Genomic DNA, 23085 nt, shown 5'->3' with positions numbered 1-23085 from the left:
ATTAAGGCAAAGGATGACTTATTCTCACTTCCAAGAAAAGTGAAATGAATGAAACCTTTACTTGGGCCAAATGTTAATTCAATATGATTTGCCTTCTTAAGAAAAATGTCAGATGAAGTAAAAATTCTTGTTCAGAACAGTTGAAAACATTTTTCATGCTCTGGGCTGTGACTATTGGATAAATTCAGTTTTTCCTTAATGTTAATTGTATATTGGTTATATTTTTTAAATGCTAGGAACATCTGCCAAGTAATCTTGAAGCAGAACTTCACCTTGTTAGAGTTAACAGTAAATCTAAAAAATTGAAGTATTTGTCCTGATTCATTCAGTTCTTAAAGTAATGCTTTGGAAAGGAGAGGCCAAGAATGAGGCATTTTTTTATATTTAAGGAGCCAAAAAATCTTGTGACATTGGATAACAATTATTTTAAGATGTAATATTTTATTTACCATTAAAGGTCAGTTCAATATGATTTATATTGTATGATATGCCTCAATTGCAGAGATATTAAAATGTGAAATATTACATCTTAGAATAATTGAAATACAGCATTACTGTGTGTTACATAGCATGCATATATATATACATAATATATATGCAACACTTAAATTGAAAAAATGGAGGCCTTTTGAGGAATATTTTCTGCTTCTCTCACTTTTTTGTGTGACATTCCCCATTTAGCAATTTCCACCCAAGAAACCATGGTGGCTTTTGAGCTTTGGCAGTTGCTTTCTTCCTGCCTAGTGTGCATTGTGAAAGGGGAGGTTTCTTCAAAGCGGCAAAAATAAAGTTTCTAATTTGATTGTAATCCAAGGGCTTATTTCTAAGTCAGAGGCCTGGTGGTTGAACAAAGGTGCTTGCGGCTTCCCGACAGCTGCCCTGCATCAGGGAAATGCTGTCCTCCTTGTCATACTCAAGCATAAGCCACATGAAGAAATTGCATCTTGAGTGTTAGCAAGGGCTTCTCATTGCCCTGGTAACCTACCATCTGTGACATGCCTTTTCTTGGCCTGTCTTCAACTAACATCCCCTTTCTGTTCATCACCAAGCTCCTCCCCAGATTGGCTTCCCTGACCATTCTATTGAAATGTCATCAGTAACCCTGATCCTTGCACCAACTTGACCACTTCTTTTTTTTTAAAGATTTTTATTTATTTGACAGAGAGATACAGCGAGAGAGGGAACACAAGCAGGGGGAGTGGAGAGGGAGAAGCAGGCCTCTTGCCGAGCAGGGAGCCCGATGCGGGGCTCGATCCCAGGACCCTGAGATCATGACCTGAGCCGAAGGCAGACGCTTAACGACTGAGCCACCCAGGCGCCCCCCAACTTGACCACTTCTTAACTTGGAGCAAAATGAAAAAATATTCTGCCCTTGGTTTGGGTTCTTCCAGAAACAGACCTTAAGAGAAGGATTCTACCACGAGTAGTTTTTTGGGTACACAGTTTGGGGAGGAGGTGATGTTGGGAAGGACGGCAACCAACAAGGAGTGTGTGTTAAGCCAACTGCTACCATGGAGCTGGAGCTCAGCCCACGGGACATCTCTGGGAAACAGCAGTGTGGAAAACATGCCCCAGAATGATCCCTCTTAAGGCTGAGGGGGCTGGGCTATTGTTTATAATCGCTTTATTGAGGTATAATTTTCCCACCAAGATAGTGACCCATTCTGAGTATACAATGATTTTTTTAGTCAATTAGAGTGTGCTGTAACTTGCACTGCAATCCAATACAAAAATAATTCGGTTTCCGGCAATGCGCCGTGAGGTCCTGCCGATCTGTCTCTTGCTTCAATGATGTTTGGACGGAACAGACCCAGGGACTCCCCTTCTACCAGCCTCCGACCCCCTTCCAACCTCTTTTCCAATGACAACCTTCAGAGCCATCTTCTCGGCCATCCTCTGCCTCTGGGACGAGCCAACACGCTATTTTGAGTTTAGCTCCTCATTACCGATCAACCGCGAGCTCCTAGATTCCTCAGAATTATTCCACTGAGGTGGAGGCCGCCGTCACCCGCGTGGTCAGCATGCATCTGCAGGTCTCCTACACCTGCTTCTCTCCAGGTTTCTATGTTGACCTCGACGATGTGGCTCTGGAGGGCGCGGGCCACTTCTTCTGCATGTTGGCTGAGGAGAAGCACAAGGGGGATGAGCATCTCTTGAAGATGCAAAATCAGCGAGGAGGCTGTGCTTTCTCCCAGGATGTGCAGAAGCGGTCCCAAGAGGAGTGTTGGAAAACCCTGGACACCACAGACGCCACCCTGGTTCTGGAGAGGAACCCGAACCAGGCAGGTCTGGATCTGCACGCCCTGGGTTCTGCACACACAGGCCCCCATCTCTGTGACTTGCTGGAGAACCACAATGAGAAAGTAATCAAGAAGATGTGCCGCCACCTAACTCACCTCCACAGGCCGGCTGGCCCCAAGGCTGGGCTGGGCGAGGATCTCTTGGAGAGGCTCACCCTCGAACACAATGAGGGGCCCAGCAGCCTTTGAGAGGCCCCTCTGGCGTCCCTCCCACCCAGGTGCCAGGGCTGGTACCAGCCTCTCCCTGAAGCCACGAGGCAGCTTTTTAGCCACCCTGGAGCCCTCTCCCAAGCCTGGACCAAATGGAAACAATAAAGCTTTTTTGCAGCAAAAAGAAAGAAAAATTCGTTTCCAGTCTTAACCATTCTTTTGCTTAGCCCTCTATAGTTTTTTTTTTTTTTTTTTGGCCATATTTTTTCTTTTTTAATTTCCCAAACAATATCTTGTTCTTTTATTACTCCTCTTTCCATAGCAGCCTGTTCTTTGTGGATGCAGTGACTTAGATGAGTTAGCTCTGTTTTATTTTGATAATTCTTACTGAAGTATCTCAGGCCTTAATTATGCTGTTTTTCACCTTAAAGATTTTATTTATATGAAAGAGAGAGAGAGCATGAGCGGGTGGAGGGGCAGAAGGAGCAGACTCCCCGCTGAGCAGGCAGCCTGACCTTGGGCTCAGTCCCAGGACCCCGACATCATGACCTCAGCCGAAGGCAGATGCTTAACCAACTGAGCCACCCAGCGCCTGTTTTTCACCTTAATTTTCATGGAAGAGAAAACTAAATGATCCTTGGCCACTTCTGTGAATGAATGTACTGAACTGATTCGTATAAGTTCCTGGGAAGGGTTTCTTTTCAAGGCTGTTTGCCCCAAAGACTACTTCTCTGCATTGGAAGGCTGAGTGCGGGTCTGTGTAAGTAGTGTCCTGTTTATCCTTTCAGGGATTGAGCAGGTAGACTGGACCCCAGATGCTGGAGCTGCCTTTTCTCCTTTTTGCTTTGGGTCTGTTTCAGGGTGTTCTACTCAGCTTCCCCTCCTACCCTGAACACTATCTCTGCTCAGTTTAGGGAACATCTCTTGGCATGTAAGCATCTGAGCCCATGATCACCCAACTGTGTGTGTGTGTGTGTGTGCGTTTGGAGGGGTTGGTCCAGCTGTTGTGCAGCCAGGCCCCCAGTAAGTCATCCCCATCGTCTTCTCCAAGCTGGGAGCCTTTGTGGGGCTCCCCTGGGAAGGCCAACCCCGTATCCCTGCAGTGTTCCCTCGTTCATGTTCTGGGCTGTCCTCCCCTTATCCAGGTTGTCCAATAATACAGTTGCGTATATTTCCTATCCTTCTGTTGATGGTAACATCCTTGTTGCCAGTGCTGCCTGGGTTTCTTCATTTTTATATCCCTTTATTGTCATTTCAAGGTGATTTTAGTAGGAGGTGGAGGCCAGCACTTACGACTGCCCGCTCTCCTGAACTGGGCCAGGAGGCCCCAGCCCTCGTCATTCTCATCATTCCTGACCTCTGTAGCATTTCACCACATTGACCTCCTCCCCTCGACACAGTCCCCTCTGTGCTGTGACATGGTGCCCCTTGTCCTCCCTGTTTGTTAATCTGCTGGAGGTGACAGCTGAAACTGGCCTGGAAGGGCCTGGGGGCAGAGCTGTTTGCCTCTACCTTAGGCTTCATGCAGCCCCCTCTGCAAAGCTCCGTAGCCAGGGAGGTGACCTTGGAAGGGGGCTCTGGGTTTCATTTGCAGACAGCCGACCCTACCCAGGCTGCACCCCTTCAGCTGCCAAAAATTCCTGAGTGGGTGCAAAGTGATCAAGCGCTCCCAGCCTCACTTGGCCCCACCCAAAATGTCCTTGGACACTAGAGGAAGGCCCAGCCCTCGCCTCCTTTGAATCAATAACCCCCTGGGCTCTGCCTCCTTTTGTCTGGGGTCAGAATTCCTTTGTCCACGTGTCCCATCTCCTTGCAAAATGTGGCACAAGGATGAGGTGTTAACTAATCATTGGATAATTTGTTTCCAGTCTGTGGGGTGGACGGAAGGGAATGAAAACAGAACTGTGCTGGCTCAGCACAAAGACAGCCAAGGGGCAGGCTTGCAGGGGCCTAGCAGGAGACCTAACTGGGCAGATGCCCAGCAGGCAGATGACATGCGCCAAGGTCCCGGACGCACAGTGACAAGGTGCAAGTCCCGCCTGTTTTGCTCCCTGGAAACTTGAGGACCAAAGTGTCTGCTCCTGGAGCTGCAGTCAGCCCAGAGGCCAGGGCTAAGGATTCTCAGCAGCAACCTCCGAACTGCTGTTGCCAGCCTGGTTGGTGAGATGGGAGAAACCCAGGGAAGCACAAAGAAAGGTAAAGAAGATAATCAAACGTAGGCAGACCCCAACCGCTTAGACAGCAAAAGTGTCACACTGGTTTTTCCTCTGTGGGATATGAGAAAGGAGTGGTGGACATTGAGGAATGAAGTTGTCGAGCTTGAAGTTGGTGGGAAATGCCTTTATTTATTTGATTGTGAAAGCCTCCAAAAGTGAGTCACCATGGAAGGAATGAAAAAGGGGGGCTGTGATGCACTGTCAAGAAAGCTGAGAACTTTCTCACTCCCTGAGTCCTGCTGGGTTGAAGAATAAGACAGAAGATGCAGAACAACTTCATTGTGAGCCCGCTGGTGCACGAGGCTGGGGAGGAGCATTCCATGGTCGGAGGCAGCCCATCTTGCGGTCACACCTCCAGAAACTGCAGAAAAGCTTATTGAAATGGGTGCTGGTACAGTCCCTGCACCTGAGGACCCGCATAACAAAAAGGGGCTATTAGAGCAGTAAAATCCCAGCTGTGGTGAATTTCTTAACAATACGACAGACAAAAATCTCTCTGCCTTATCCAAGGTCTGGGCATTTTTCACTGCTGGTAGACCAATTCTCTAAAGTTACTCTTCTGAGGGGGATTGATTTGTTTGGAGAAATCTCGCGCTTAGAAAACTTTAAATTCAAAAATAATTAAAAATTTTAAATTTTGAATTAATTTTTGACTTACTGCCAAGTTGTAGTACTGGGAGTACCCATCTCCCCCCACCCAACTTTCCCTGACCGTGTTGCCGTGGTCACAGTCAGCACTGGACAAACCAACAACAGGAAATCAACATTCTATTGCCTACACTATTTTCTGTTCCCGGATCCTGTTCAAGGTCCCACATGGCAAGGAGTTATTTTTGCTTGGACTCCTCCAATCTGTTGCGGTTTCTTCACATTTCCTAGCCTTTTATGACTTTAATACTTTTGAAGAGTGCTTTTGAAGAGTTGAATGTCCTTCGTTTTGGGTTTGTCTGATGTTTCCTCACGATTAGAATGAGGTTGTGTATTTTGGGCAAGAATACCACAGAAGTGATGTATTGTCCTCGATGCATCACGGTGGGGGTTTATGGTGCCAATAATGTCCTATTCCTGGTGACTTTTCACATGTTGACTGGGTTTCTCCTCTGTAAGTTACTATCTTTCTCTTTGTAGTTAAAAAATATCTTGGGGAACATTTGTACATTTAAGAGTTTGTATATTTAAAACGTACAAGTAATTAAATTAAGTTCACGCATGTGAAGTGCTTAGAGCCTGGCATGTAGTAAGTGCTCAGTGAATTGTGGCTGTTGCTTATTTCATCATCAGCGTTGCTCCCTCTGTCCCTGTTCTTTCTCTGGTTTTCCTCCTCTGGTGTTGGCCACTGTTACTGTTCCCTCATTATCCTCTTCATCCCATGCTGATCCACCTCTCGTTGGTCACTTCCTACCGTGCGGTTGGCACTGTCATTCAAAATATCTGAAGCTTTGGGACGCCTTGGGTGCTCAGCCGGTTTAAGCATCTGACTCTAGGTTTTGGCTCAGATTGTGATCTCAGGGCCATGAGATCAAGCCCGGCTTCAGGCTCTGCGCTCGGTGCAGAGTCTGATTCTCTCTCTCCCTCTGCCCCTCCCACTTGTGCTCTCTCTCTAAAACAAATAAATACATCTTTTAAGAAAGTATCTGAGGGATACCTAGGTGGCTCAGATGGTTAGGCATCTGCCTTCAGCTCGGGTCATGATCCCACGGTCCTGGGATCGAGCCCCGCATCGGGCTCCCTGCTCCTCAGGGAGCCTGCTTCTCCCTCTCCCACTCCCTCTGCTTGTGTTCCCTCTCTCGCTGTGTCTCTCTCTGTCAAATAAATAAATAAAATCTTTAAAAAAAAAAGTATCTGAGGCTTCAAGAAGGGTACAGAGGGCTGAATGCTCCTCAGCACGTGGGGATCAGGTTGGAGCGAGAGCCTGCCATTACTCCAGGGTAAGGGCAAAGCCCCTGGGCTGACAGGAGGAAGGGTTCATCTGTCTTCGAAGAATGTGTTTACCTCGTCTTCTTCTTCTTTTTTTTAAGATTTATTTATTTGAGAGAGAGAGCATGAGCAGGAGGGGCAGAGGGAGAGAGAGAGTATTTCAAGCCGACTCCGTGCTGAGCACAGAGCCTACCACAGGCTGAGATCAAGACCTGAGCCAAAACCCAGAGTCAGCGGCTTAACTGACTGTGCCACCCAGGCACCCCCAAATGTGTTTACTTCTGAGGTAATCATAGTTGGGGGGAAAGCTGTCCCATACCCTTGTGGTGGGAGTCTGGACCAGAACCTGAGGACCCACAGTCACTCTCCTAATGGGCCTGGAATGGGCCAGAGGTGGACCTCCTCCTGTAGAAGGTGGTGGAGTTTTCTCCAATGAGGGGGTAGATTGCAGCACTGGGCAACTTTAGGGGCCCCACCAGAGAAGGAGAGTCACGTCAGGGGTGGAAAGAGCACCAAAGTCTGCCCTTTCTTCCCACACTGGGCAAGGATACCCAAGTTAAAGTAACCTTGTTGCCTCTACATGAGAATGGTCAGGAGATGCCAGGGTGCTCAAGGACAGCCTGTTACCGATGACTTTTCAGGAGGTTCCTTGTCCTACTCTAGCACACAGCGCTTTATTTACAGAATGGCTGTTCTTGGCAGCTTTCTGGGCCTTCCAGACGCTTCCTCTACTTTAGAGCATTTAGGCTCTATTTTTACTCCAAGAGGAGAGGTTTCTCATGTTTGAAAACAGCTGCCAGGTAGGGGACTGTTGTGGCTACTATTTTTGCCTGCCCAGAATGCTTTCGCCTGTGCGTCTCCTCCTCGAGACAGACCAAGCCCCAGGACTGGAGGGCTGGGCATGTGACCAAGCAGGGCCTGTTGGACCCCTCCAGGGCTAGAAGGGAGGAGCCGCTCTTTCTCAGGGTTGCTAAATGGGGCTGACAGAGTTACCCTGCCAGCTCCCTGACTATCTGCACAAAGCTTCCCATTGGCCAAAGAATAAAGGAACATGTGTGGAAGCAGAAAGGGGGGAATAGAGAGAGCAAAGGTGACACGTGGGGGCGTGGAGCCCTGGATCCAGCACCACCCCTGCCTCACCAGCCTTGTGAGCCAAGACACCCCCGTTGTTGCTCAGGTTTGCTGGGCTTGGGTTTCTTAGTCCTGGCTGATACGATGAAAGCCTGGCTCCTTCCCTGAGCTTTAGGTTGAGGCCGGCCGCGAGTGTCTCCAGGTTCCTAGCCCGAGACACTGGTAGGCAGCTGGGGATGGGAGTTGATAGACTTGTCTTAGGACAAAGAATTTGGGTAGACTCAGGAAGCAGGGGCGTCCTTCCTTTCTCCCAGGGTATATTCAGTGTAGGTCTGGAGATCCCCAGACGAGACAGTTTACAGCTTCTTTTTCAGGTTCAGTTTGACAAGGTTCTGTTTGTGTTTGCTCTGATGACACATGAAGAGCCAACAACAACAAAAGGTAGACGGGTGTGTCTGTGTGTGTTTGCATGGGTAAAATCCCGTTCCTTGGGAGAAAATGCCGGTGGTGTGGGAAAGGATTGGGCAGAGGGAGGTGCTTAGCTGCCCATGCAACCTGAGTGTGGGGTGTGGGTCCCCTGTGTGGGGTCCTATGGTCAAGGCAAGGAGTGCCTGGGTCCAGACCCTGGCTCCTCCATAGTGGGGTAGTGAATAGCCGGGCGCAGCTGTGAGGGGGAAGGCGGATGGATGCTCATTAGGAAGTTCTGCGCTCCAAGCTGCCCAGGACTCTCCCAGGCCTGAGCCAGCTGGGGCCCAGCAGCACAGCTGCAAAGGTTGGGACAGCCAAAGGACAATGCTTTCATAATCAAGTGATCATTCTTTTAAAAATGCTCTTGGTATTGGCAGACATGGGGAGGTGGGACCTCCGTGCCTCACTGGGGAAAGGGTTGGTGGTCCGTCTGTGTGTCAAGCACTCAGCTGCAGAGGGGGATGTTCTGTGAGCCTGAACACTGCAATCCACCTATCCCAGTCCTGGTTTCTTCCTCCAGTTGGCCAAAGAGGAAAGTGAGGCTTGAGAATTTATGTCAGCCCAAATTCACACAACTAGCAAGTGGGCAGCCAGCATTTATACTTGGGGTCTCTGACTCCAAAGCCCCAGAGCTTTATTCCACTGCGGGACTGTCTGCCTGGGCCTTCCAGAAGATGATTTGGGAGGCTATCATGACCCACCAAAGCGCCTCTGGTACTGTGGTATTTCTGCCAGTCCTTTGACCCTGCTGTCCAGGGACTTTTGCCTCCATCAGCTGCTTCACTCAGGCTTTGTCATCCCAAAGTCTGATCCACACCCCGCCCTGGTGACTCACTATGCAAAGCCTGTTGTTCTACTCACAGACTTGCCTGTTTGTGGAAGGTTTGTGGCCACTGAGAAGAAGTGTTATTAGGTGAGAAAACTGAGACCCACAGAACATGTGGCCTTTTAATTTCAGAAAAGCTGTGAAAGGTAAAGCAGGACAGTGATTGCCTAGGGCTTGGAGGTGCTGCTGGAGGGAAATGGGGCATGTCTACTAAGGAGTGTGGGATTTCTTTTGGGGATGATGAACATGATCTAAAATCATTGTGATAATTGTTGCACAACTCTGTGGATATGCTAAAAACCATTGACTTTGTACACTTTAAATAGGTGAATTGTATGGTGTTTGAGTTATATCTCAAGAAACTTATCTAAAAATAAAATTTCACTGAATCTAAGGGGAAAAAATGGTAAGGCAGGGACTCAGTTCCAATGCTTGCAAAGAAACAGACCAAATCAATCAATTCTGAGCTCCCCCCAATACCAGTAAAAGACAAGACCTTCACATTAGGCTACACTGGATTTACTGCCCTCTAGGAGTGTCCTTTTAATGCTTTCCCCCTGCACGCGGGGGCCTTCTCTGAATTGTCCATATACTCCTTCCCAGTGCTGGTGATAAAATAAAGGCCTAAGGGCTTTCCTGATGCTGAAATTCCATAATTCTGATCCCATGATGCCATGAGACCCCTGCCTGTCTGTGAACTAGTTGTGTGGAATTGGGGTACATTCTGGGCAAAGGGTTGTAGTTCACTGGGCATGGTCAGTTTGCTGCCCTGCCATCTGTCACCTGTTGGACTAGGTGGTCAGGGTAGAGGCCAGTTCTGTCTTATCCGTCTGGAGCTCCTAGTGCCTGCTGTCTTGTTACTCCCTTTGTCGTCAAAGCACTGGTTTCTTTGCTTGCATATTGTCTCCCACCAACTGAAGTAATAGTTCTAATAGGGCATAGGAGTGACTGCCCTTTTCACCTCTGTACCTTACCCATGATAGGAGCTTAAGAAGTAGTTGTTGAATGAATGCATAAATGCAGAGAATATTTAAGGGAGAAGTATGTGAGTGAATAGGCAGTGGTTTCAGATTTCCAAAGTGTTTTTCCTAAGGTTTTGTACTAACCAGATTGGCTGATTTAATTTGAATTTAATCTTTGTTTTTTCCACTCAGTTTTCTTGGGATGAAAAGTTCTTGAAGGGCAGGTATCTGTTGTGTTCACCTCTATACCTTTCCATAATAGGAGCTCAGTAGAGAGTTGTTGGCTGAATGAATAGATGAACATGGTAATATTCATTGAAAGCTAGAGGGGTGCTCTGAAGGTCTCCAGAGAGAGGAGGAAGAAAAAGCAGGGAAGTGTTTGCTCCACATAGGTGCTAACTCTTTACTATGTTCTTTCTGTCTGTCGTATCTCAGCCTCTTACTGGACCAACTGTCTATGCAGAGATAACCTGAGGACAGGTAAACACCCTGCCATAGGTGCTGGCCACTTACCTAAAGGACTACCTGAATTTCTTCTCATCCAACTCCCATGTGCCTCTGTTCTTGGCTTTGATATCTGTCCCAGTCTTGCATTTACTGACTCATTTTGAGATCTGAATCTCAGCGTGAGCCATTTGGACTGGAGTCTGGCATTCCATCCCCACCACTTCCTGTGTCTAGAGCGTATAAGAGTCACTCCTACTTCCCGCCACACCCTGTAGGCCAACCAGGCAGCTTGTGTCCTGCCTGGTGTCCCTGCCAGTGGAGGGAGACTGAAAATTATTCTAGAGACCAGCTCACTTCATGGAGTCTCCAAGTGTCTAAACTTAGTGACTTGCTTGTAACCAATAGAGGACAGCAAAGATAATGAGATGTCACTTCCATGTCACAAAATGATTGTGACTCCTGTCATGTTAGCAAACTCTCTCTTTTCGAGTTTTAATGAAGCAAGCTGCCATGTTGCCAAGAGCTATGTGGCAAGGAACTGAGGGTGGTCTCTGGCCATCTACCAACTAGGAAGTGAGGCTACTCATCTAAGAGTCCTCAGGGAAGTGAATCCTGCCAACAACCACATGAATGACTTAGCAGCCACTCTTACCCCAGTTGAGTCTTCAGATGAGACTGCAGAACCTAGGCCAACACCTTGACTGCAGTCTTGTGAGAGACCGTGAAGCAGAGGACCCAACTGAGCTGTGTCTGGATTCCTGACCCTCAGAAACTGAGATAAGGAATGTATGTGTTTGAAAGCACTAAGTTTTGATATAATTTGTTACCCAAGAGGAGATAATTAATATAGTGTGTATGTGGTTTTTGTTTTATGCTCTCCCCCAAGAGATGAATGTATTATGAAACTAGAGAAACTTAAGTTTCTGGGCTCCTCCCTTGCATAAGCCCCTTGCATGGCCCTGGGAGAGTCCCTAGCAATGTGTTCATGTGGTCATACATTTTTGTAAGATTTGCAGAAAACTTTTTAACTGCAGTCAGTTAGGGCCTGGTGCCCCTTACTACTTTAGCTTCCCCTCCCTCATACTTCCTCTTGAGTCTGGTGGTGTGGGAATGGCTGGGGTATTTTGAGGAGTTGGCTAAGGGAAAGTTGACTTGGAGGTACCATTAGTGGAATTTAGGGACATACATTCACCTGATTTACAGTCGTTTCTGTGTAAAGTCATGTTGTTGCTAGCAAAGTTTCACAGGCTGGTACTTGGCAGAGTTAGGATTCATTCCAAGTTTCATCTCATGGACTTAACACCAGACTACGTTGGCTTTCTTATTCTCAGTGATTCATCAGAGGCTTTGATTCTTACACTTAAAGACATGAGAGTCTGTCCTCAGATATTTGCTTTGTTTGACACTATTTTCCACTTTCCGGCCTGGTCTAACGCCCTAGTCTTTATTACCCATCACCACTATCCATGTACCCTTTGCTTCATCCATGGAATTCTTGTCTTTTCTGGGCCTGCTTGTGCTCAGACTGCTCTCCAGCCTGAAATGGCATCTCCCAAGCACATCTATATACATTCTTACTAAGTTTTTGCTGTCCTGATATAAAACATTGGCATAACATAAAAGGATATATAGCTCATAATAAGCCACTATGAAAATATTGGTGGCAAACTGGATAGTGAGTGTAGTCAATTTGAAGAATAAGATGAGTCACTGAACAAGAAAACTTGAAAGTCCCTGAAATTATATATAGCTCCTATACGAAATGAACTTGACAGTGTTTCCCAAATTTGGGAAAAATCCAACAATATACATATTACAACTAATGAATTGTGAAGCTGAGCTGGAAAAGTTGAAAGAGACTTTTCTCAACTGTCAATGAAAAGCAAGTTTTGTTCAAACATGGTAGAGGAAAGACTAAATTATCCTTCTGTTTTTTCTATAAAAAATTATTTCACAAATTTATTGTTACATGAAGGAGCAACCAGAGAGTGTGTGGGCCAGAAAATGTAGGGAAAAAGTATTAAAGAGATATATCTGTTTAAGAAAATATGTAATTTTTCTGGGTTTCATGATCCTTGTATTTCTAAAGTTTATATAGTTTTTAATTTGTTGTGATTTACTTCCTTATTTTAAGAAAAAAATTTGTGTGTATTTGGAGTTTTGTATTCTTTCTCTTAGAGGCCCACAAAATTGCATAAGCTTCAGGATCTATTGAGCCTGGATCTACTCCACTTCCCATCAAGTAGGAAAAAAATTCCTTGATGCAGAGATCAGAATTCCTTCTTCCTACTTTTCTACCTCTGAGTCCAGCTATATCTTAGATATCCTTAGTAGGGCTCAATGATTTTTTCTAGGTTTCATTCAACTGAAAATGTTGTGGTTTTGAGGAGAGAAGGCAAAAGGGACACATGATCAAAAAAGTCTTTTGTCTGAAGGGTGGTTGGATGGAGGGGAAAGTAGGGAAGTTCTTTGTGAATTGAGAACCTTGGGTGGAAGTCATATTCAGAGACACTTCAATTAATTGAGAGAAACACTAATAGCTGACCCTATATTGAGGACCCTGCCTGGGCAGGCAGGTGGATTTCATCTGAAGTCTTCTCTTTCAACACCTGGGTGGTGATGGCAACAGTTCAGGCCCGACTGGAGGATCTGGTACCTGGAGATTGGACTTGCCAGTGGGGCAGGGTGGAGACTGGGTGGCAGACCCTAGCGTAAGTCTGGTCCAACACGCAGACTGCTGGCCCTTGATTAGTGTCAGGGAGACCTTGTAAGGAGTAGCAGAGGGGAATCTGGTGTGGGAAATGTGGAGAAGGCTACTGGTCTAACTTGGTCACTATGACAGATTTGAGGCTCCAGGTAAAACAGAAGGCTGGCCTGGAGGAGGGTATTGTGCTGAAAGGAGCAAAGTCAAATGTCAGACTCTGGGGCAACCAGATGGGGAATCCTGTGGTTCAAGAGCAGCTTGCAGGCCTGATGTGTGGTCTTGTTGACAATACAAGTTCCTGCTGACACTTAGGAGGCTTTCCAGCTATTGGCCTCCTGACAGCTATGACCGGGTAACCATGGCCACATAGTGCATAAAATCTCATTTAAAGAGTTCAGCATTCTGAAATTTCAGTTATTTACTGGTTGCTCTATGTGGCAGTTCTTTCTTCCTTAACATAAGGACAGCTGCTTGAGGCCATCAGGAACAGTAGGTTTAAGGGGCGTCTGGGTGGCTCAGTCAGTTAATCGTCTGCCTTTGGCGCCTTTGGCTCAGGTCATGATCCCAGGATCCTGGGATTGAGCCCCGCATTGGGCTTCCTGCTCAGTGGGGAGCCTGCTTCTCCCTCTCCTGCTCCCCGTGCTTGTGTTCTCTGCCAAATAAATAAATAAAATGTTAAAAAAAGAAACAATATGTTTAAGAGGAAGGCGGTATCCTTAATCTGATCTTTGTCATTATGCTGGCTCTCATGCTTTTTATGCTGGCTGAGAAATACTAATAGGAAGCTCTTGAGAAAGACTGGGGGCCCCAGGCATTTTCTGACTCTCAGTCCCAATGCAGATTGCCGATCACAGGCTGAGAAAGCCTCTTACAGCAGGGCTCCCTGCTGTGCTTGGAGGCTGCTTAGGATTCTCTCTCTCTCCCTCTCCCTCTGCCCCCCCATCCCACCACATGCATGCTCTCTGTTTCTCAAAAAAAAAAAAAAAAAAAAAGATTAGTTATCAAAATAAGACCAAACGATATGCTGCCTACATGAAACACACTTAAATATAAAGTTACTTAGCAGGGCACCTGGGTGGCTCAGTTGGTTAAGCATCTGCCTTCAGCTCAGGTCATGGTCTCAGGGTCCTGGGATCCAGCCCCTCCTTGGACTCCCTGCTCAGCAGGGAGTCTGCTTCTCCCTCTGCCTCTGCCCCTCCCCCTGCTTGTGCTCTCTGTTTCTCAAATAAATAAATAAAATCTTAAAAAAAAAAACTCAAGGCTTTAAAAAAAAGAAAATAAAATTACTTAGGGTAAAAGTAAAAGAATGGAAAAATATATACATGCATATTCTAGTCAGAAGAAAGCTGGGGTGGCTATATTAATATCAGACAAAGTTGATTTCATAGAGATAAAATCATTTTATAGTGACAAAGTGGTCAATTCATCAAGAAGATATAAAAATCATAAATGTTTATGTGCCTAACAGATCTTCATTTTTTTTTTTGAAGATTTTATTTATTTATTTGACAGAGAGAGACACAGTGAGAGAGGGAACACAAGCAGGGGGAGAAGCAGGCTTCCCGCGGAGCAGGGAGCCCGATGCGGGGCTCAATCCCAGAACCCTGGGATCATGACCTGAGCCAAAGGCAGATGCTTAACAACTGAGCCACCCAGGCACCCTGTGCCTAACAGATCTTCAAAATACATAAAGCAAAGACTAAAGCAAGGAGGAATAAACAAATTCACAAGTATGGTTGAAGATCTCATTACCCATCCTTCCACAATTGATAGGACAGGAAGATAGAACATCCTAAAGGATTTAGAAGATTTGAATAACATTATCAATGAACTTGACTTAAAACATTCCACCCAACAAGAGCAAAACACACATTTTCCTTTTTTTTTTTATTCAAGTATAATTAACATACAGTGTTATATTAGTTTTAGGTGTACAATATAATGATTCAACACCTCTATACATTACTCCATGCTCATCACAAGTGTATTTTTAATTCCTTTCACCTATTTGACTCATCCCTCCACCTATCTCCCCTCTGGTAACCACTAGTTTGTTCTCTATATTTAAGAGTTTGTTTTTTTGTTTGTTTCTTTTTATCATTGTTTGTTTTGTTTCTTAAATTCCACATATGAGTGAAATCATATGCTGTTTGTCTTTCTCTGATTGACTTATTTCACAGCATTATACGCTCTAGATCCATCCCTATTGTTGCAAATGGCAAGATTTCATTCTTTTTTTACAGCTGAGTAATATTCCATTGTATGTATATACCACTTCTTTATCGATTCATCTATAGATGGACCTTGGGCTGCTTCCATATCTTGACTATTATAAATAAGGCTTCAGTAAACATAGGAGTGCATATGTCTTTTTGAATTAGTGTTTTTGTTTTCTTTGGGTAAATACCCAGTAGTGGAATTACTGGATCATATGGTAATTCTATTTTTAATTTTTTGAGGAGCCTCCATGCTGTTTTCCACAGTGGCTACACCAGCTTGCATTCCCACCAATAGTGCACGACGGTTCCTTCTTCTTCATATCCTGGCCAACACTTATTTCTTGTCTTTTTGATTCTAGCCATTCTGACAAGTGTGAGGTGATATCTCATTGTGGTTTTGATTTATATTTCCCTGATGATTAGTGATGTTGAGCATCTTTTCTTGTGTCTATTGGCCATCTGTATGTCTTCTTTGGAGAAATGTCTGTTCATGTCTTCTGCTCATTTTTTAATTGGATTATTTGTCTTGTGTTCAGTTGTATAAGTTATTTATATATTTTGGATATTAACTTCTTATCAGATATATCATTGGCAAATATTTTCTCCCATTCAGTGGGTTGCCTTTTTGTTTTGTTGATGATTTCCTTCTCTGTGTGAAAGCTTTCTATTTTGGTATAGACACAATGGTTTAATTTTGCTTTTGTTTCCCTTACCAAAGGAGACATATCTAGAAAAATGTTTCTATGGCAGGTATCCAAGAGATTACTGCCTATGTTTTCTTCTAGGAATTTTATGGTTTCAGATCTCACATTTAGGTCTTTAATCCATTTTGAGTTTATTTTTGTATACGGTGTAAGAAAACAAAACATACATTTTCAAGTGCACATGGAAAATTTACCAAGGGAGGCCATATTTGGGGCCATAAAACAAGTCTTAATAAGTTCTATAAGATTAAAGTCATACTAAGTATCTTCTCTGGTTATAATGGAATTAAATTGGAAATCAATTACAGACCTCTGGAAAAATTCTCAAATACTTATAAACTAAATAACATACTTCTAAATAAGCCATAGGTAATAGGAGAAATTAAAAGGGACATTAGAAAGTCTTCTTTGAACTGAGTGAAAATGAAAACATGACAGAATTTGTGGGATGTTGCAAAAGGAGCAGTAGGGGGAAATTTGTAGCATTAAATGCCCATAGTAGAATGAAAGAGAGGTCTCAAATCGATGACCTCAGTATCCACCTTAAGAAACTAGAAAAATGAGACAAATTAAACTAAAGGAAGCAAAAGAAAGGAGATAATGAAGATCAAGGCATAAATAAATGAAATGGAAAACAATAGAGAAAATCATTGAAATCAAAAGCTGGTTATTAGAGATCAATAATATTGATAAACCTCCTGCCAGACCATAAAGGAAATAAGATACCAATTACCAATCAGGCATGAAAGAGGTGAAATCACTACCGATTCTGCAGATATTAGCAAGAACATAAGGAAGAATGAACAACTTTATGTCAACAAGTTTGACAACTCAGATGAAAAGGAAAAAATTCTTAAAAGACACAAACTACCAAAGAAGAAATGGATTATCTAATAGCACTATATCTATTAAATAAATTGAATTTGTAGTTTAAAACCTTCCCACAAAGAAAGATCCAGACCCAGATGGCTTTACTGGTGAATTTTACCAAACATTTAAGGCAGAAATACAACTCCACACAAATTCTTTGAGAAAATTGAAGAGGACGGCACATTTCCCAACTTATTTTATGAGATCAACATTATTCTAAGATCAAAACTGGGCAAAGACATTATAAGAAAACTACAGACCAGTATTCACCATGATAATAGGTGCAAACATTCTAAATAAAATTTTAACAAATTGATCCAACAGTACCTAAAAATGGTAAGTATAACCAAATAGGGTTTATTCCAGGATTGCAAAATTGGTTAACATTAATAAATGAATCAATGTTAAGTCACCATATTAACAAATTAAAACAGAAGAACAGTATGATTATCTTAATAGATAATCTCTCAAGACAAAAATATTTAATTAACAAAGAAAGATGGCAAAAGGGAGACAAGACCTTGAGGTCTTGGGTCCTGTGCTATTACTACACCTGCCTGACCAAAATCAGCCCCAGGGCCACCCAAGCCCCTGCACGGGGTGGATCCTCAAAGTGCATTGCCTGTCTTTGGGGACTTGGAAGGGGGCTTATGGTTGGTTTGAGATAAGTGGAGATTGGTGGACTGTTCCCCGAACTTTATTGCCAAGAAGTTTAAGGTATTTAGGAACTCTAGGAATAAGAAGACTGGAATTCCAGGAATCAAGATACTTTTGGATAATGTGTTCATCCCACTGAAGAGATCCACTCTAATGTGGCCACATTCTGACCCACTGATAACATATCAAGGCCAGCAGATGACAGAATTGCTATTTACCTAGCACTGATTCATTTTTAGTGACATTGTATAAATAGCTACCCTCCACTCCTGGCCAAAGAAGACAGTCTTTGCCTGTTTAAAATGTGAAAGGGGGGCACCTGGGTGGCTCAGTCGGTTAAGCAGCTGCCTTCGGCTCAGGTCATGATCCTGGGGTCCTGGGATCGAGCCCCATGTCCGGCTTCCTGCTCAGCGGAGAGCCTGCTTCTCCCTCTCCCTCTGCCTACTTGTGCTCTCTATCTCTCTGTCAAATAAATAAATAAAATCTTTTTTAAAAAAATAAATAAAATGTGAAAGGATTTGGTGCGAACATGTGCCCTTTTGTTCTCTCTCAAAGCTGCCAGTGATGGCGGGGGGGGCCTCTTATGTGTCTCTTACCTCTGTGTCCATTACTTCCTATGCCCACACTGCTTTTTCTTTTTTCCTTTTTTTTTTTTTTTTAAGATTTTATTTATTTATTTGAGAGGGAGGGAGAGAGAGAAAGAGCACAAGAGAAGGGTGAGGGACAGAGGGAGAAGCAGACTCCCTGCTGAGCAGGGAGCCCTGCACAGGGCTCAATCCTGGGACTCCGGGATCAGGACCCGAGCCAAAGTCAGACACTTAACCAACTGAGCCACCCAGGCGCCCTGCCCACACTGCTTTTTCAGAGAAGTTTTATGTGTGCATATTGGTGTAAGAGCATTTTGTGCATGGTATCAAACTACATCACAGTGAGGTCATGTTTTACTTTCACACCCAGATAAGATGATTTTAAGCTACCCTGCCAATGTGCCCCAGGTATTTCTGGGAATGCCCAGGGTTTGGTCCCAGATTGTTTGCAGCCAGTCTGTTCATATTCTTCCACTCAGTTTGAAGGAGCTTCTGTGGATGGTGTCCTCATGATAACATGATAAATACATACATACTATTTCTTGGGGTGCCCCTTCCACCCCTCTCCACCAGAATGAGGAACAGTTTTCAGGTGAGGAGAATTTTTAAACCATGGTTAAGCAACACACACACACACATATCCCAAAACAAACAAACAAAAAAAAGGAAACAAACTCTGAAGAGATAGGACTATGCAAAAGCGTAGATACCCTCTTACATTATAATAAGCAATTTAGCTCAAACATTTCCTGCTTAAAATTTACACAACATTAATGAACTAGGAAGGTGGTTTTCCAAGAACTAAGGGAGATTCCAAGTCTTCACTTACTGCAAAACAGAAAAGTATTCTCAGCTTTGAAATGACGGTTAAAAATTTTTTTTTTGGTTTTCTGCCTTTTCCAAAGCTCTGGGCAGCCTCTTCCAGCAGTCTCTGAAAGAAGGCAGTTCCTCCCAAGCACTTAGTCTGGGCCTGGGAACTCAGCCTGAGGCATCAGCAGAAACTTTGATACCCCTCAGCACCTCCACTGGAGATTCCTACTGCCATCTCCTAGGGCTGCAGGATCTCCATTATTCCAGAATGATCCACTAAAGGAAGTACCTTTGTGAGATCTGGATGCTTATGCTCAACTCTAGTTGGTAGGGCCAATGTAGAACTCATCCACCTGCTGGGTGTGGCCTGTGATAGGAACTGAAAGCTGCAAAGATGCAGAAGGTAGAACAGGATGTCACTCCACAAGGTCTTTACTCATTGCAAAGAGAGATGTCTGCTGATCAGCACTTTAACCATGAAGTTCAACCTAGTCACTAAGAGTGGGACACCTGATATGTGCATTCTGATGAGATACTCTATGACATATAAAGCATCACCTGTGAAACAATTTTACCAAAAAGTTTTAACCTGAATCACCCAACCTCAGTATTTAATAAGAAACACAGGTGGTAGAAGGACACATTACACTGCATTACACATGCACACACACACACACACACAAACACAATCAGATAGTGGAATATTCTGTAAGACATATATATGGCCTGTACTTTTTAAAAAATAATAAATAATTAAAATAACTGAGGGATTGTTCTATATTGAAAGAAGCTGAAGAGAGGGCGCCTGGGTGGCTCAGTTGGTTAAGCGACTGCCTTTGGCTCAGGTCATGATCCTGGAGTCCCGGGATCGAGTCCCGCATCGGGCTCCCTGCTCAGCAAGGAGCCTGCTTCTCCCTCTGACCCTCCTCCTTCTCATGTACTCTCTCTCATTCTCGCTCTCTCAAATAAAAATAAAATAAAATAAAATAAAATAAAAAACAACTAATTCTTATAAAAAAAAAGAAAGAAGCTGAAGAGAAATAATGAAATATAATGTATAAACCTTGATTAGATCTTAGTTGAATAAAACAAAACAAAATCTAGTTGTAAAAGACATTTTTGGGGGTTGTTGGGGAAATTTGCATTTGAGTTGGATAATGTTAGGAAATTATTTTTATTATTGATAATATTATTATGGTTATGTAGGTGTATGTCCTTATTTTTAGGAGATGCATGCTGAAATAATCAGTGGTGGTGTCTGGATGTACAATTTATTTTCAAATTGTTCAGAAAAAAAAGGCAAAAAATGTTAACAACTAATGTATATAGATGAAATTCATTCTATCTATTTCAACTTTTTGATTCAACTTTTTGACAATTTCCATAATAACATTTGAAGAAAAAGGGAATATAACATTATCCCCTCAAAGTTTTCTTTCATTCCTTATGTACTAAGTTTTTTGGTTTTTAATATATCATTTGTTGTTACTGTTACTGCTATCACGAATAGCTACTGGAGGGGAAGCAGCAGGAGCTAGTGTTCTATGGAAAAGTGCAGTTACATTCTCAGGTCCATCCGGTTTAACCGTTAGGTGGTGTAGGGCAGGGAAGAAAACCTTTTCCTTCTACTCTTCTAGGTTCTTGGCTGGGGCCTCTGTTATGAAAGACTGATGCACAAAAGAAAAACAAACCCAGGTTTATTAACATGTGTATCTCATATATATGGGAGAAACTCAGGGAAGAATAACTCAAAGAGGTGGTGAGAACTTGAGCTGAAATACCATCTTTAGCTAAAACAAAGGAAGTGTGGGGAGGCAATTTATGGTAAAGTGACCAGGAAGAGTACAGTCACAAGTGTAAGGTTTATTAATATAGATTTAAGGCAGTGCCTTCTCTATTGGTAAGTCTCTTGTGATCTAAAGTCTTCCTTCTCTTTCTGGTACACCCTTACAAATGGAGATTTCCTTTATAAATGTAAATTTCCCCTATAAAATGGTAACTTCTACCCTGCTTTCAGAGCTTCTTCTGTATCTGCTATTTATCAAAAAACACAAGCTCAAGGAGGTATTTGGGGTGGCATATTCTGGTCTCTTACAGTGGTCCTTGTTCTGGGCCTCAGTCAGCTCCCCTTTACATAGCAGTCACTGTGCTCAACCTTTATACAAGCATGAATTCATTAAAAACAAGCCAACAAATAAGCAAATGATGCCTGTCTTCAGAGAGCTGATAATCTACTTAAGAGGTCTTTTATCAACAACCTGCAAACCAAGGAGGAAGAAAATCAGAATCATGATAGGAGAATCCAGAAATAGCCATTAATCCTGTTGGAGGATTTGGGAGGGACTTACAGAAAAGGAAGCTTTTGATTCCCCCTTGAAGGATTTTCATTAGTGGGGGTGGGGGGAGCATTCTTGGATGAAGGGCCAGTATGTTAAAAGTGCCAGTTAGTGTTGGAAAACCATATTGTCAGGTACCTGTTGTGGAATCAGAGAGTCTGGGATTTTTGTAATTATTAGTGAAACTGGACACTTTTTCCCAATTTCATGGTCTGCTCACCCATTTACATTTTATATATTTGGTCTAGGTCCTAGAACTTGTCCTTAGAGCTTGGTCCTAGAGCTTGATGTTTCTCTATTTCTGTGAATCACTGAAAGGCTTCCCTTTTGTTGTCGCCAAAAGAAAATGTTTGCTTAATAGAAGTGCAGAGTTTGCTTTGGTTTTAGACCCTCCTGATGAATATTCAGGTATTTGACCTCCTATCCTCATTTGATTAAAGATAATTTGAAAAGAGAAAGGAATTCTTGAGCCATAAAGCCCAAGTCGTGGTTTCTCACAATTTGTTCCAGATAGGATAGGTAGCTCTGAATCACAATGATGTGTAAATGATGTTATATAAAGCTGTTATTTTATTATTATTTTTTAAATATTTTATTTATTTATTTAGCAGAGAGAGACACAGCGAGAGAGGGAACACAAGCAGGGGGAGTGGGAGAGAAGCAGGCTTCCACTGAGCAGGGAGCCTGATGCGGGGCTCAATCCCAGGACCCCAGGATCATGACCCGAGCTGAAGGCAGAGGCTTAACGACTGAGCCACCCAGGCACCCCATAAAGCTGTTATTTTAAAGATTTTATTTATTTCCTTATTAGAGAGAGAGAGCAGGGGGGGAAGCAGAGGAGAGGGACAAGCAGACTCTGTTGAGCATGAGCCCCACAGAGGGCTTGAATCCCATGACCCTGACACCATGACCTGAACCGAAATCAAGAGTCAGATGCTCAAAAGACTGAGCTACCCATGCACCCCTAAAGCTGTTATTTTTTAATTCAAACGTTATTTTTGTTACTAAATACAGGTTTAATAAAATACTGGCTGACTACTGACTGTGTGTCTTAATTAAAAAGTAGAGAACACAGGTTTGGGAATCAAGCTGACTTGGGTTGGAATCTTGGCTCTCCATTTATTAGCTATGAGCCTGGGGGTAAGTAACTTAGTTTCTCTGAGGTTCAATTTTATCTATAAAATGCATGTAACTAAAATATAGTCAAGGGATGCCTGGTGGCTCAGTCGGTTAAGCATCTGCCTCAGGTCATGATCCCGGGGTCCTGGGATCGAGTCCTGCATGCAGCTCCCTGTTCCCGTGGGAAGCCTGCTTCTCCTTCTCCCACTCCCCCTGCTTGTGTTCCCTCTCTCGCTGTGTCTCTCTCTGTCAAATAAATAAATAAATAAAATCTTTAAAAAATTAAAAAAAATAAAATACAGTCAAGCCTTCCTGGGCACTTCAGATCCGATCTCACCAAATAATGTTGCATTAAAAAAAGAAGAAAACCCATAAATCTGACTGAGAGGATTACGGAATAACCTATTGTGTTTCTTTGAAATCAGGACATGTTTTCAAATGGTGTGGACTTGTCATTTCTCCCTCCCTCCCTCCCTCACTCTCTCCCTCCCTCCCTACCTTTTTGCTGGCACATAAAATAATGATGTACCCTGCCATTGATTGTATCTTATAGGCAGTGGTGTCTTAGATTAGATGATATTTGGCAGAGTCTATATTGAGGCTTCCTTGGAGCCATGAAGGAGTAAGTTATACTTTGTGTACCTGAACTTTGAAAAATCCTCTCCAAATCTCCCACTCTTTCCCCAAATTCTTCTCCTCTCTGTAGTGACCATGGCATGTAG

The 23085-nt window shown here is 43.6% G+C and overlaps 1 protein-coding gene across 1 annotated transcript; it reads left to right on the top strand.

Annotated features, from left to right (window-relative positions):
• Window positions 1–1252: 1252 nt before the first annotated feature.
• On the top strand, window positions 1253–2615 carry LOC118007458 (ferritin light chain-like). The gene has a single exon (XM_035000500.1). The coding sequence runs from the start codon at window positions 2022–2024 to the stop codon at window positions 2487–2489; it is 468 nt and encodes a 155-aa protein (XP_034856391.1). The 5' UTR covers window positions 1253–2021; the 3' UTR covers window positions 2490–2615.
• Window positions 2616–23085: the final 20470 nt, after the last annotated feature.

Source organism: Mirounga leonina, unplaced genomic scaffold, assembly GCF_011800145.1.
Source record: "Mirounga leonina isolate KUSES-001 unplaced genomic scaffold, KU_Mleo_1.0 Mir_125, whole genome shotgun sequence".
NCBI lineage: Eukaryota > Metazoa > Chordata > Mammalia > Carnivora > Phocidae > Mirounga > Mirounga leonina.
Note: the sequence above shows the minus strand (reverse complement) of the source record. Positions and strands in the feature narration are given on the sequence as shown.